This window comes from Bombina bombina, chromosome 3 (assembly GCF_027579735.1).
Source record: "Bombina bombina isolate aBomBom1 chromosome 3, aBomBom1.pri, whole genome shotgun sequence".
NCBI lineage: Eukaryota > Metazoa > Chordata > Amphibia > Anura > Bombinatoridae > Bombina > Bombina bombina.
This window is the reverse complement of record NC_069501.1, coordinates 120,666,919-120,680,888: the sequence shown is the minus strand read 5'-3', so window position 1 is coordinate 120,680,888 and position 13,970 is coordinate 120,666,919. Positions and strand designations below refer to the sequence as shown.

The window sequence follows — 13,970 nt, the reverse complement described above, 5'->3', positions numbered from 1 at the left end:
CTGGCTGTACTGCTGCATTGTTTACCAAATTTTAAATCATCTGAAATAATAATTCCCAAGTCCCTTTCTTCTTTAGTTACAGTCAGTAATGTACAATTGAGACTATAATTGGCCTTTGGGTTTTTAAATCCTATATGCATAATTTTGCTCTTGGTAATATTACATTTCAGATCCCATTTATTTGACCAGTCCTCTAGTTTTTTAATACCACTGTTCATTTGATTAATACCTCCTGGAACATCTACCCTGTTACAAATGTTTGTATTATCAGTAAACAAGCAAACCTTCCCCTTAAGCTCACTTCCAATACCACTTATGAACATGTTAAACAAAACAGGCCCAAGAACTGACCCTTGGGGAACACCACTAGTAACTGATGCCAAATTTGAATGTACTCCATTAATTAAAACCTTCTGTCATCTATATTTAAGCCAGCATTCTACCCACTTAATCTTAGCATCTATTCCAAGGCAATACATTTTGTGAATAAGTTTGTTGTGTGGCACAGTGTCAAATGCTTTGCTAAAGTCTAGATATGCAACATCTATGGCTCCTCCTTGGTCTATTATTTTAGTTACATGGTCAAAGAAATCAATTAGATTAGTCTGACATGATCTTCCAGCAGTGAAACCATGCTGTCCTTTTTCTTCTAAGTTGTTTGTCTGAAGGAAAGATGCAAGTATTTCCTTTAAAAGAGTTTCCATTAATTTCCCTGCAATTGAGGTCAAACTGACTGGCCTAAAGTTAGCAGAATCTTCCCTACTACCCATTTTATGAAGAGGGACTACATTGGGAATTTTCCAGTCTTTTGGAACAACTCCTGTTAGAAGTGACTGATTAAATAAATCAGCTAATGGAGTAGTCGAGAGTCTGCGGTTTTTATGGGGGGCGGGGCCAATGGAAGGAGCCGGTCCCGGACCACCAGTAACTGTTCCACAGCAGCAAGGAGCCGGTAGAGACACCTCCTTCCCAGGCTGCTGGTTTATTGGGACTGACTCGCACTGTCACTAAGTGATCTACAGATTGTTCTACAAAGATCTTTATGAGATATTGTTACTGGCGACTAACGAGTCCGATATGACTAGAGCAGTCTCACATGAAACACTGTACCGGACTAATACTCGCGGCCATATTGGAACTTCATAAGACCCTATATGAACTGTAAACTGTTACTATGCTTCTAGAAAATAGAGCACCCAATAAGGAACATAGGATTGTCCCTCACATTAGGCAGACTAATAAAAAATTATATGCCCCATGGCTAATAAGAGAAGCGCGGCAGTGCGGCGTGTCACAGTGCATAAAACACTACCCATACACATGAAAAAGGAGCTCCGGTGCTGAGAGGGATACACTGGGGAGTTCTATATAAATCTCACATAATTTAAAAAAGGGGATAAGCTGCTCAAAGAAGATAAAGAGTGCCAAGCCCAACCAAGACCTTATCGACCATAGAAATGAGAAATCCACACGCCACACTTCTCTTATTAGCCATGGGGCATATCATTTTTTATTAGTCTGCCTAATGTGAGGGACAATCCTATGTTTCTTATTGGCGCTCTATTTTCTATTTGCATAGTGACAGTTTACAGGGTCGTGTGAAGTTCCAATATGGCCGCGAGTATTAGTCTGGTACAGTGGGCATTATGTTTCATGTGAGATTGCTCTAGTCATATCGGACTCGTTAGTCGCCAGTAACAATATCTCATAAAGATCTTTGTAAAACAATCCGTAGGTCGCTTTTTAAGAAAAATCAGTTTTTTTGGTACAAAATCACCATTTTCATTTTTGCCCATATCGCCCAGCCCTAACCCAGACTTATTTACTTTTATTTTTGATAAAGCCCTTGAAACCTCTTCCTCTATAAAAAGAAAAGTACTACTCACATTATTATTTACAGTAACATCCATTAATAGAATCTCACTTTCGTTTATTTTCTTGACCACAAACAAAATCAAGATTAACTTACGCAGAATGTAATAATTCACATAACTGAATGGACATTGCTGCATAGCTTTACAGAACCATTGAGTCAGTTGAAAGGTTCATCATGGGCAAATATATAAATATTTCAAAGCAAACTACACCCCCCTGCTTCAACCGTTTACCTGCATATACAAAAGTCTGACTAGGCAGATAGACGAGTCCTTGTTATGGATATGTTTAAGCAGAGAAATTACTAAATAATAAAGAGCAAGTTATTATTTCCAGTGTGTAACAATCGTTGATAAAATCAATTATATTTGTTATATAGATGAAAACGCTGCATATTCTGTGAACTCAGCATAAATTTTAAAGTTAGCACATCTACTGTAGCTGTTTAAAGTATGAAAGAAAATAAATTAAATATATTACAAATACTTTGCAAAATGCAGATTATAATCTTAAATTGAAGGAAATAGGAAATGTGTGTTTGAATACAACTACAAATGCACACTTGAAAGCTAGATTTCAACATGGCGTCACCAATGACAAGAGGAAGGTGAGGGAATGACTTCAATACTATGCTTACAAAATGTATTTAGTGTTTATTGACTCTAAGATTGTACAAGGGCTTTCTTATGCAATAACGCCCCCTGCTCTCCTGCAAACAATCGAGCAAGAGCAGAGCCTGTCAATCACTAAAAATCATTACTGAAAGCATGTAACAAAGTTGTTTTACTAAGCATAACTAAAAAAAATTATATTAAAATCTCAAGTTGCTTCCTGCCCATTTAAATCACAAATTTGTTGACTTCAAAACCAAATCATTCAAAGGAAAAAAATTCTATAGCTGCAATGCAACACAATACTCCAGGTTGTCTTTTGTTTGCCGACAAATCCCAATAAAGTAGGATGATTCATTTCGAGAAAAGAATGCTCAAAACAGTTGATTGATCTCCCAGCTGTATATTATCCCACCCACAACCTGTATTTCTATTTATTCCATTAATGGTGGAGGCAGAAGCTACAGATTTTCAGATAAAATAGCACACCCACTCTGCATATCTTGATATTAATCTGCTTTTCTGCCTTAACTCATTCCCACACATTTAGTATATAAAACCCAGCTTTCCTGTCAACAAGGCATTAAAAATGCAGAAGGTTCCGCTTAAAAATAATTTCCGTACAGTTCTCTGTACATTTTGTCAATCGAAGGCATTAAGTTGCAATTTAATTTACGTATAATGTAGCTGAACGCAACTGGTGAGAAGGCTGGTAGGATAATGACTTTCACGTGTAACTACTAGAAGGCAGCCTGTGGGAGTTAAGCTGGCATGTGCCGTGTACTTAGGCACCTGCTGCTCCTGGCAAACGCTTCGGACTTGTAAAAGGCAAAGAAATTAAACAGTCACTGGAAAGTCAACAGGGATCAATTAGGAAACATTGCATTTATACAAATCAGAAAAATATGTAAAAACACCTAGAAAATAAGAAATAAAAAAAAGAATAAAAAAGTTAGGCCACTTCTCAGTGATTGGATAATAAGATAAATGATTACTGGTCAAATCAAAATTCCATATTTAAATTAAAAGGGATAGCAAAGAAGAAGTTAGACTATTTTACATTGACTTTGTTTATCAAATTTACTTTATTCTCCTGGTATCATCTGGTAAAAAGCATATATAGGTAGGCTGAGCAGCCGGTGATTGGTGAATTCACACATTTGTCTCTTGCGATTGGCTCACAGATGTGTCCGCTAGCCCCAGTAGTGTATTGGTGTCATGGAGCTAACTTTGCAGAGGTTAAACACACAGTTGTATGCAAGCAACAGTGCAATAAGCGCTCTAACACCAGGACGACCAACATGCAGGCCACGTGTGGTCGCATCTGGCCCTCTGCACTAGTGTTTGCGGACCCCAGGAAGATGTAGAACTGTGAATGTGTCTCATAGTTTTTGTGGACCCAGGAAAAAGCTGAACTAAAAGCTTTGGGGACTTCTGTTTATTGAGCAAACTCAAATGAGTCTGAAGAGGAGAACGACAAATATACGGTACCCCGCAACATTACCCAAATCTGGTCCTGTGCACTGGACATTTTTAGGAAATAAAGTATTATTTGTAGATATCATATCCATTACTTAATAAGGGGCCCTTAAGGATTCTAAAATATTGTTAGGAAGTTGTCTCTCAATGCTCTAATATATATCAGCATCTCCTTTTTGCATATTTATCTTTCTTTAATAACTGATAATATTTATCTTTCTTTTCATTACTTAAAGGGACATGAAACCCCAAATTTTGTTTTTATGATTCAGATAGAGCATACAATTTTAAACAACTTTCTAATTTACTTCCAATATAATATTTTCTTCATTCTCTTGGTATCTTTTGTTGATAAGCAGGGAGGTAAGCTCAGGAGCGTGCATGTGTGGCAGCACTATTTCCAGCCATCTAGTGCTCCAGATGCCTACCTAGGTAGCTCTTCGGCACAGAATATCATGGGAATGAAGCACATGTCATAATAGAAGTAAATTGGAAACTTTTTTTAAATATTTTTTTGTGTTTTATATCCCTTTAATCACTTTCTATATATAATAATTTGTTTCTCCTGTAGTAGAGAGCTGTGCAAAATCAGTTCTCAGGAGCTGAAAATGTCAGTATTTCAACATATATGACGGAGTAAGATCTAGTTCTAGAGAACAATGAAACCTTGTCCTGTTTGCAGACCTTGAGAACACAGTTTGGACAGCACTTTTCTAGTTGCAGCCTTGTGCTCAAGAAGATGTAAACAGTGATTGGCTGCCCTGGATACAGTTTTAAAGATTAGAGGTCACATATTTTATGTTTCATTTCCTTCCCGACTGTATGAAAGCGAGATAGAGAAAGAGATAGTGATAGATCCTTTTGCAGGCACACTCAGTGACTGGGAATGCTAAAAACTGATCATTTTGGGAGACAAGTGTTTAAAAACAAAAAAGTTTTCCCTATCTTTTAAAGGGACGGTGTTCTTCAAAATAAGATTCCCCTTTCAAATATTGTTATACCAGTTGCAAGGTATAAAATGTATAGGAAATGAAATAGCTGTTTTTGCTTTTTGAACCCAAAGTATATTAAAATGAGAAGAACTTTCAAGGATATAAGATCTCATTATCTTATCACTATATAAACACAAAGGCTTCCTTATCTTATCTCAGAGACAATCAAAATTAACACTTTAATACATATTGCTTCCACCTCTCACTGATAGTGTAATTTCTTCTGCTGGGTCTTGTTTACATAGCTTTTCTATAGCCAATATGGCAGTTTTTTTTAAAAATTTTCAGTAACAGGTGGAGGTTTCAACAGGCAAAACCGGCTATTCCAAATGACAAAATAAAGGCAAAGGTAATACTTGTAAAGACGTTAATGCACTCCAGCAGATAAAATGGGTCATGAGGAATGCATTAAAGGGGAGACATTTTTACAGTTAACTGCCCCTTTAACTTTTAAAACAATTAGCCAAAGCTAGTACAAAAACTGCTTCCTTGATTTTTGTCAGTTTTATCATCTAGCAGGTGCTTTTTTGTTTGATAAAAAACAAACAGTGGTTGTGGAGAAATAATGGTTTAAAGTTCCTAACTGTAATATATTTTAAGCAAGCAAACAGCAGTAAAAAAAAATAAGTGATGACATGTTTAGCAGAGATTTGGCAGCAGAGGTTTGTGGGAGTTTTAGTCCCAGATATTGTTGTAGCCTGGAGGGCAGAGAGTTCCTGTAGTTTATGTGCACGCATACACACCCTACCTAACTATACAAGCATATCATGCACACACATTTGTTTCCAATAAAGCATGTAAATTCCAAGAACAGAAAATAATATGATATACTAATTTAACATATTTGACGCGAGGGGTTAATTTCTGAATATGCATTCTTTTTTAACATTTGATTGGACATTTACATTTTCTGGATTTTCTTTTTCCATTGAATAAAGAGCAATTTTTTTTATATTTTTTTTTTACATTTTTAAAATAAATTGTAATAGTTAAATATCCCTTTAAAGCTATTAGGTAATTATGACAACAGTACAGCTTTAGGTTATTGACTACATTCCGTCCTCAAATGATAGGGAGAATAACAAATATTTGTTTAAATATTTCATAAATAAAACACAAAATGTGACAATAATTCATAATAACCAGTGAAATTATTATTTTAAAACAAGATGGCAAACTGATTGTTAAGATTTCTTAGTATTGAATCTGATTTATAAATTGATGCATTATTCATGCACACATGTGGATATCTACGGATACATTTGCCTCCTAATAACAGAACTGAAATCATACTTACCAGAGCATGAAATGAGGACACTGAGAAAATTCCAAGACGGCCCATGGCAACTTTGGTTGGCCGGCTTGCAAAAGCAAGGAGTCGCTTTGGATTGGGCAGCTCTCCCCCTTGGAGACTGGCTAAATAGCAGCGATATCTGAATAAATCCATTTGGAACTGTTCCAGGTTTTGTTCCCAGACGAAAATCTACAGAAAGAAAAACAATTTAAATGGACAAAATCATGACAAGATAATAATGAAATGAATAATAAAAAAAAAAATCTTAGCATAACGATCACATATTAGTTATCTAAAACAGAATCTTTGCGCCATCATGTTCTGTATTTGTGAAACTCAGCCTAAGGCAGTATCAAGTGAAATAATGTAGTATATGAACAAATTATTTGTGAAATCTAGTAGGAATCATGGTTTTAGATCTTCGTAATAAAGCAAAGGAAAAAATCATTGCAAATTGTACACGTATCACTCAAAAGTCTATTCTCTATATGAAACTGGGCACATGGGGGAAACTGAAGTCCATATGCTCAAGGAGACTTCTTAAAGGGATACTAAACCTTTCAGATAGAGCATGTCATTTTAAGCAACTTTTTAAATTTACTCCTACCATCAATTTTTCTTTGTTTTCTTGCTATCTTTATTTAAAAAGCAGAAATTTAAAGCTTAGGAGCCAGCCCATTTTAGGTTCAGAACTCTGGAAAGCGCTTGCTTATTGGTGGCTACATTTAGCAAACCAATTAGCAAGCATAACCCAGGTTCTCAACCAAAAATGGGTTGACTATTAAGCTAAGAGAACGAAGAAAAATTGATAACAGGAGTAAATAAGAAAGTTGCTTAAAATTGCATGCACTATCTGAATCATTAAAGAAAAAAATCCCTTTAAGTGAGTTCTGGTGACCCTGTGGACAACATAACAGGTATTTTGGGTATTTACACAGGCAAAGGTGCTTTCATAGGGCAGAAGGAGCATACAGCATGGAAAAGCTTTCCTAATAAAAGTAAAACTTCTATTTCTTTAACAAATTTGAATGCATGTTGCTTAACAGTCTCTTGAAATGTCTATGAAAAAAATATATATGAATCTTATTTTCCTTTACAAGGTTAACCAATTCTTTAAAAGTTATAACAAACTAATTTATAGATTAAAGAAAAAATATTAACTAAAGCACCTGCAACTTACCTTGAGTGATCATAACTTACAGTCAAGGACCAAGTGAAGAGCTGATTAGGGAGCTCACAATATATACAAAAAAAGCATGAGAGCTTTAGATAAGAATTGTATCAACTATGAAGGTCTGATATTTTTTTTATAATATATTTAAAAGGATTCCAAAACTTTCTAATTTTTTGCACCAACAGACCACAAATATCACATTTTGCATGTATAAATATTATAACATACCTATTAAAAAAATTGGGGTATTACGTCACATCAGACAACCCTCAAATATGGGAGGTGCGTGATCCGACAAACTTACCAATAGAAATTAAAAAAATTTTTGCATCTCATTATTTAGCGTTCTTCTGACAATGCGCATATCGATTTGTCTACCCACGCATGCGCATATGCGTACAATGACTCCTCATTTACCCATAAAATTTACCCATAGATTATGCTGGTCTGCATGTTTTCCTGCGGTGACGTATGTTATAACGAGAAGGTTAAATCGTGCATGCGCATAGTAACGAACATTCGCCATCTTGATAACTAGAGTTATCGATGTGGATTGGAGGATTAAAAGTTATTGCTGGTCGGTGGGTTCGGAAATCAATATAAATTCATAACTAAAAAAACGGTTAATATATGAAGCGCTATTGTAATTACAAAATGCACATATTTATAGTGATCTGTCTATTGGAGGTCAATTGTTTTGTGGGTTTTGTGTCCCTTTAAATTACCTGATCCAGAATAGTTTTCTTTTTTTTAGTGTCTGTGACAGAAGAAAGTTGCATTTCTCCCATCTTCTTCATTTTCTCATCCATATCAATCTTCTGCTCCAGTTTCTTGATCTCAGATTTAAGTAGCTTGACCGTGTCGTCCTTGTGATGTTGTCTTGCCACTGTGGTGGCACAAGCCGAGTGAATGGCAGTAATCCAGTTTTCCAGTTCTGTTTGGCTGAATGTCTGCATGTGCAAAGAAAAATTTCTTACTTAATAGGTAAAAAATGTGCTTATCCAACGTTTTCATTTATATTATAGGTGACGAGCATTAACATTTGGTAGAGAAAATTGAAAAAAGTGGAAAAGACAATGGGGGCTTTTTCATAATGAGAGAAAATACAGTTACAAGCAAATAATTTTAAATGTAACTTTCCAAATCAACAAACTGCACAACTGATAATGAATAAAGGTGTTGAAATAAAGATAATGAAAAAACTGTATCTTGCAGAAAAAGAAGATACATAACAGTGGATTTTTTTTAATGTTTAAAGAACTCAAGAAAAAATATAAAAAGGGGGTAAACAAATATATAATAAAGCATAAGAAGTAGCCAATCACACATTTTAGAGCAAAATGTTATAGAAGTTATTGCTCCTGGTTTATGTTTAGGACAGAATTAACTTGGCCCATGTTAACTGAACTCTGTGCAGTACAAAAACATAATGTATGTAAGAATTTACCTGATAAATTCATTTCTTTCATATTGGCAAGAGTCCATGAGCTAGTGACGTATGGGATATACATTCCTACCAGGAGGGGCAAAGTTTCCCAAACCTCAAAATGCCTATAAATACACCCCCCACCACACCCACAATTCAGTTTAACGAATAGCCAAGAAGTGGGGTGATAAGGAGGAGCGAAAGCATCAACAAGGAATTGGAATAATTGTGCTTTATACAAAAAAATCATAACCACCACAAAAAGGGTGGGCCTCATGGACTCTTGCCAATATGAAAGAAAGGAATTTATCAGGTAAATTCTTTCATAAATTATGTTTTCTTTCATGTAATTGGCAAGAGTCCATGAGCTAGTGACGTATGGGATAGCAAATACCCAAGATGTGGAACTCCACGCAAGAGTCACTAGAGAGGGAGGGATTAAAATAAAGACAGCCAATTCCGCTGAAAAAAGAATCCACAACCCAAATCAAAAGTTTTAATCTTTATAATGAAAAAAAACCCTGAAATTATAAGCAGAAGAATTAAACTGAAACAGCTGCCTGAAGTACTTTTCTACCAAAACCTGCTTCTGAAGAAGAGAAAACATCAAAATGGTAGAATTTAGTAAAAGTATGCAAAGAAGACCAAGTTGCTGCTTTGCAAATCTGATCAACAGAAGCATCATTCTTAAAAGCCCAGGAAGTAGAAACTGACCTAGTAGAATGAGCCGTAATCCTCTGAGGCGGGGATTTACCCGACTCCAAATAAGCATGATGAATCAAAAGCTTTAACCAAGACGCCAAAGAAATGGCAGAAGCCTTCTAACCTTTCCTAGAACCAGAAAAGATAACAAATAGACTAGAAGTCTTTCTGAAATCTTTAGTAGCTTCAACATAATATTTCAAAGCTTGTACCACATCCAAAGAATGTAAAGATCTTTCCAAAGAATTCTTAGGATTAGGACACAACGAAGGGACAATTTCTCTACTAATGTTGATGGGAATAAACAACTTTAGGTAAAAATTTAAACGACGTCCGCAAAACCGCCTTATCCTGATGAAAAATCAGAAAAGGAGACAAGAAAGAGCAGATAATTCAGAAATTCTTCTAGCAGAAGAGGTGGCCAAAAGGAACAATACTTTCCAAGAAAGTAATTTAATGTCCAGAGAATGCATAGGCTCAAACAAAGGAGCCTGTAAAGCCCTCAAAACCAAATTAAGACTCCAAGGAGGAGAAATTGGCTTAATGACAGGCTTGATATAAACCAAAGCCTGTACAAAACAATGAATATCAGGAAGATTAGAAATTTTTCTGTGAAACAGAACAGAAAGAGCAGAGATTTGTCCTTTCAAGGAACTTGCAGACAAACCCTTATCCAAACCATCCTGAAGAAACTGTAAAATCCTAGGAATTCTAAAAGAATGCCAAGAGAATTTATGAGAAGAACACCATGAAATGTAAGTCTTCCAAACTCGGTAATAAATCTTTCTAAACTGAATTGTGGGTGTGGTGGGGGTGCATTTATAGGCATTTTGAGGTTTGGGAAACTTTGCCCCTCCTGGTAGGAATGTATATCCCATAAATCCCCGCCTCAGAGGATTACGGCTCATTCTACTAGGTCAGTTTCTACTTCCTGGGCTTTTAAGAATGAAGCTTCTGTTGATCAGATTTGCAAAGCAGCAACTTGGTCTTCTTTGCATACTTTTACTAAATTCTACCATTTTGATGTTTTCTCTTCTTCAGAAGCAGTTTTTGGTAGAAAAGTACTTCAGGCAGCTGTTTCAGTTTGATTCTTCTGCTATCCCATACGTTACTAGCTCATGGACTCTTGCCAATTACATGAAAGAAAACATAATTTATGTAAGAACTTACCTGATAAATTCATTTCTTTCATATTGGCAAGAGTCCATGAGGCCCACCCTTTTTGTGGTGGTTATGATTTATTTGTATAAAGCACAATTATTCCAATTCCTTGTTGATACTTTCGCTCCTTCTTATCACCCCCCTTCTTGGCTATTCGTTAAACTGAATTGTGGGTGTGGTGGGGGGTGTAATTATAGGCATTTTGAGGTTTGGGAAACTTTGGCCCTCCTGGTAGGAATGTATATGCCATACGTCACTAGCTCATGGACTCTTGCCAATTACATGAAAGAAATAATAAAATATATGTTCATGAATAAGTCGATAACTGTCCATCCCTCTTAGTTTAATAACTGTGGCTAATCATGCAGTCTACTTTACATGCCATTATTAGCAGGGGCATGCACTCACCCTTAGAAAAAGTACAAGATAACAAAAGTGAAAAATAGAGATCTAAAATTTAAAATATTTTTGCAGATAACTTTCCCAGAAAAAAAAATAATTATTAAATAAAGTGTGTGTGTGTGTGTGTGGGGGGGGGGGGGTGTCAGACCACATATGTCAGTCATTTTTAAGAGCAACCATGTTTGATAATAGTTTAAAATACCTTCAAATATATGTAACATGATTTTCACATATAGCAATAAATTAACCAAAAACACACAGAAGGGCTAACAAAGTTCACATTTTGTGTTTGACGTCAATGCATTTTTTATATCCATTCTATTTCGTAAATTGAAACTGTGCACAAATATATACAATAAATAAGCAGCAATAGATCATTTAATTGAAAGAAGAACTGCCCACAACACTTTTAAATTAACTTTTCCAAATCAATTTGTGTTAACTAAATACATTAAATAGATCAACAAAGTAACCAGAGCAACAATATATCTCTTACAGTGATTGTATTAGACAGGCTTAAGATTTATGTAGTACACTCAATTACTCATTAGCACTAGAAAAAAATGTGGTTAGGAATGCGGTATATGTCTGCAGCAACAGAGGCATTATAGGTCATTAATGATGCCTAAATATTACGGGCAAATGTGAATGTGGCTAATGTTTTTCTGGCGGTCACGTGCTAAAAAGGTCAAGTCCGACATCATCTTATGACCGTAAACTTTTCATACAATTAATCTTCTGCATGAAGTTTAAACTCTAAGCATCTCAAGTATTTTGCTATACTACACTGAAGTGTAGTGACATGGTAATCATATGACTGATTAGTAGATCATTACCACAACATAAAATGCCTTCAGTAGAACTAGAATTCAGAGAGGTTAATTTAAAATTAGATCTGGAATATTAGCAATATTTTAGTTGAAGTTTAATTCATTAGCTGTAATGAAGATGCAGTATAACATAATTTTTAATATAGATATGAAATTCAAATACTGCATGCTCCTCCGCCCACTTCAAAAGTAACATTTTCTGTGAGCTAACAGTTTGAATTAATGTCCAATCAGCGCTCTCCCCATATGGCACTTTTGTTGTAGCTAGAACATTGTTTGAAGAGTAATTCAATCATTTAGCGGACAGAAAAATTGACTTTTGAAGTGGGTGGTGTAATGTGGGGTATTTGAATTTCATATCTATATTAAAAACTAAGTTATAGCGCATCTTCATTAACATGCCAGATCTGATTTTAAAAAGGGGAGAGTTTACCATAACTTTAAAGGGACACTCAATCAAAATTAAACTTTCATTATTCAGATAGAGCATGCAATTTTAAACAACTTTCCAATTTACTTCCATTAACAAAATGTGCACAGTCTTTTTATATTTAAACTTTTTGAGTCACCAGCTCCTACTGAGCATGTGCAAGAATAAGTGTGTATGCATTTGTGAATGGCTGAAAGCTGTCACATGGTACGTGTATGCATTTGTGAATGGCTGTCACATGGTACAGGGGGAGTGGAAAAAGACATAACTTTTAAAATTGTCAGAAAAAAAAATCTACTATTCATTTGAAGTTCAGACTAAGTGCTATTGCATTGTCTTGTTATCTTGCATTTGTTGATTATGCAAATCTACTGTGTTGACTGGTCCTTTAAGTCAAGGTCTGCACAGACCAAACATTCAGAAACTATATTAGTTTGACAGTTACCATGGAAAAACAATGTTAATTCTTGAGAAAAACCATCTTAAAATATTGCAAATATCTTCAGATCAGAGAACACATTACATTTTAGTGGTGTTTCTGAAGAAAAACTGAATAAGCAACAGAAACCTTTACGTTACAGTTTTTAAAAACTTCTCTAAAAGGGGCACCGTAGAAAAAAACAAAAAAATCTCTCATCAAATCAAAGAGCAGCATTTAACCTGAAGGCATTTTTGTCTGAAAACACTAAAATCGTACATTTAAATTTGCATTTACTAATGCTCACTGGCCTGTAAGCAATTCCTACTAACTATTAAAGGGACGAAACCCAAAAATGTTCTTTTGTGATTCAAAGCAGACAGTTTTAAAAAAAGTTTCCAATTTACTTCTATTATCAAATTTGCTTTGTTTCTAGGTATACTTTGTTGAGATATCTAGGTATGTGTCTGAAGAACTACATAGCAGAAAATAGTGCTGCCATATAGTGCTCTTGCAAACAGATAGCATGCTTGCAAAACTGCTGCCATATAATGCCCCAGGTCACATGCACACTCCTGAGCATATGGCCCCTGCTTTTCAACAAAATATAACAAGAGCACAAATTATAAAGTGGTTTAAAACGGCATGATGCTCTGTGTGAATCATGGAACAAAAATGTGGGGTTTCATGTCCCTTTAAAAGGAACAATAAACACCTTGTAATTACAGGACACTTCTGTTGTATTGCTATAGTCTAAACACTAAACAAACTGACAACATCTTTACTACACCTCATTTGGAGGAGCCAATCCAGGTTTGAGTCCGCAGCTGACAAGGCTAACCATGATCATATTGTTAATATAAAGTGCTTTGCAGATGTTATCTGCTAAAGCCAGAAAGAGACCTATATGTAGCAGGGTTAGCCTTGAGGAGTCTACAGTGTGCATTTTAACACCTGAGAATTACAAAAGCCATAATTTTCAGTTAAATTGCAAGGAAATTAGTAAAATAAATAATGAACGTACATTGCAAAGTTGTTTTACTAGCCATAACAAAATCTTTTTCTATAAAAATCGTTGTTTACCGTCCCTTGAAGAGATCATTTTTAGTTGCTTACATTTTAAAGATCTCAGTGCAAATGTTTAGTTTCTATAAAGTAGATTTGTTTCTATTGGGA

General features: G+C 35.2%; 1 protein-coding gene across 3 annotated transcripts in view; it reads right to left on the bottom strand.

Annotated features, from left to right (window-relative positions):
* Positions 1 to 13,970, bottom strand: part of TIAM1 (TIAM Rac1 associated GEF 1) — an 873,661-nt gene that overhangs the window by 179,003 nt on the left and 680,688 nt on the right. For all 3 annotated transcript variants that reach the window (XM_053705978.1, XM_053705976.1, XM_053705979.1), the window contains 2 exons: positions 8,151 to 8,375; positions 6,255 to 6,440 (listed from right to left, as the gene is read on the bottom strand). In XM_053705978.1, the coding sequence (XP_053561953.1) occupies positions 6,255 to 6,440; positions 8,151 to 8,375 (411 nt within the window). The remainder of the gene's footprint in view (positions 1 to 6,254; positions 6,441 to 8,150; positions 8,376 to 13,970) is intronic.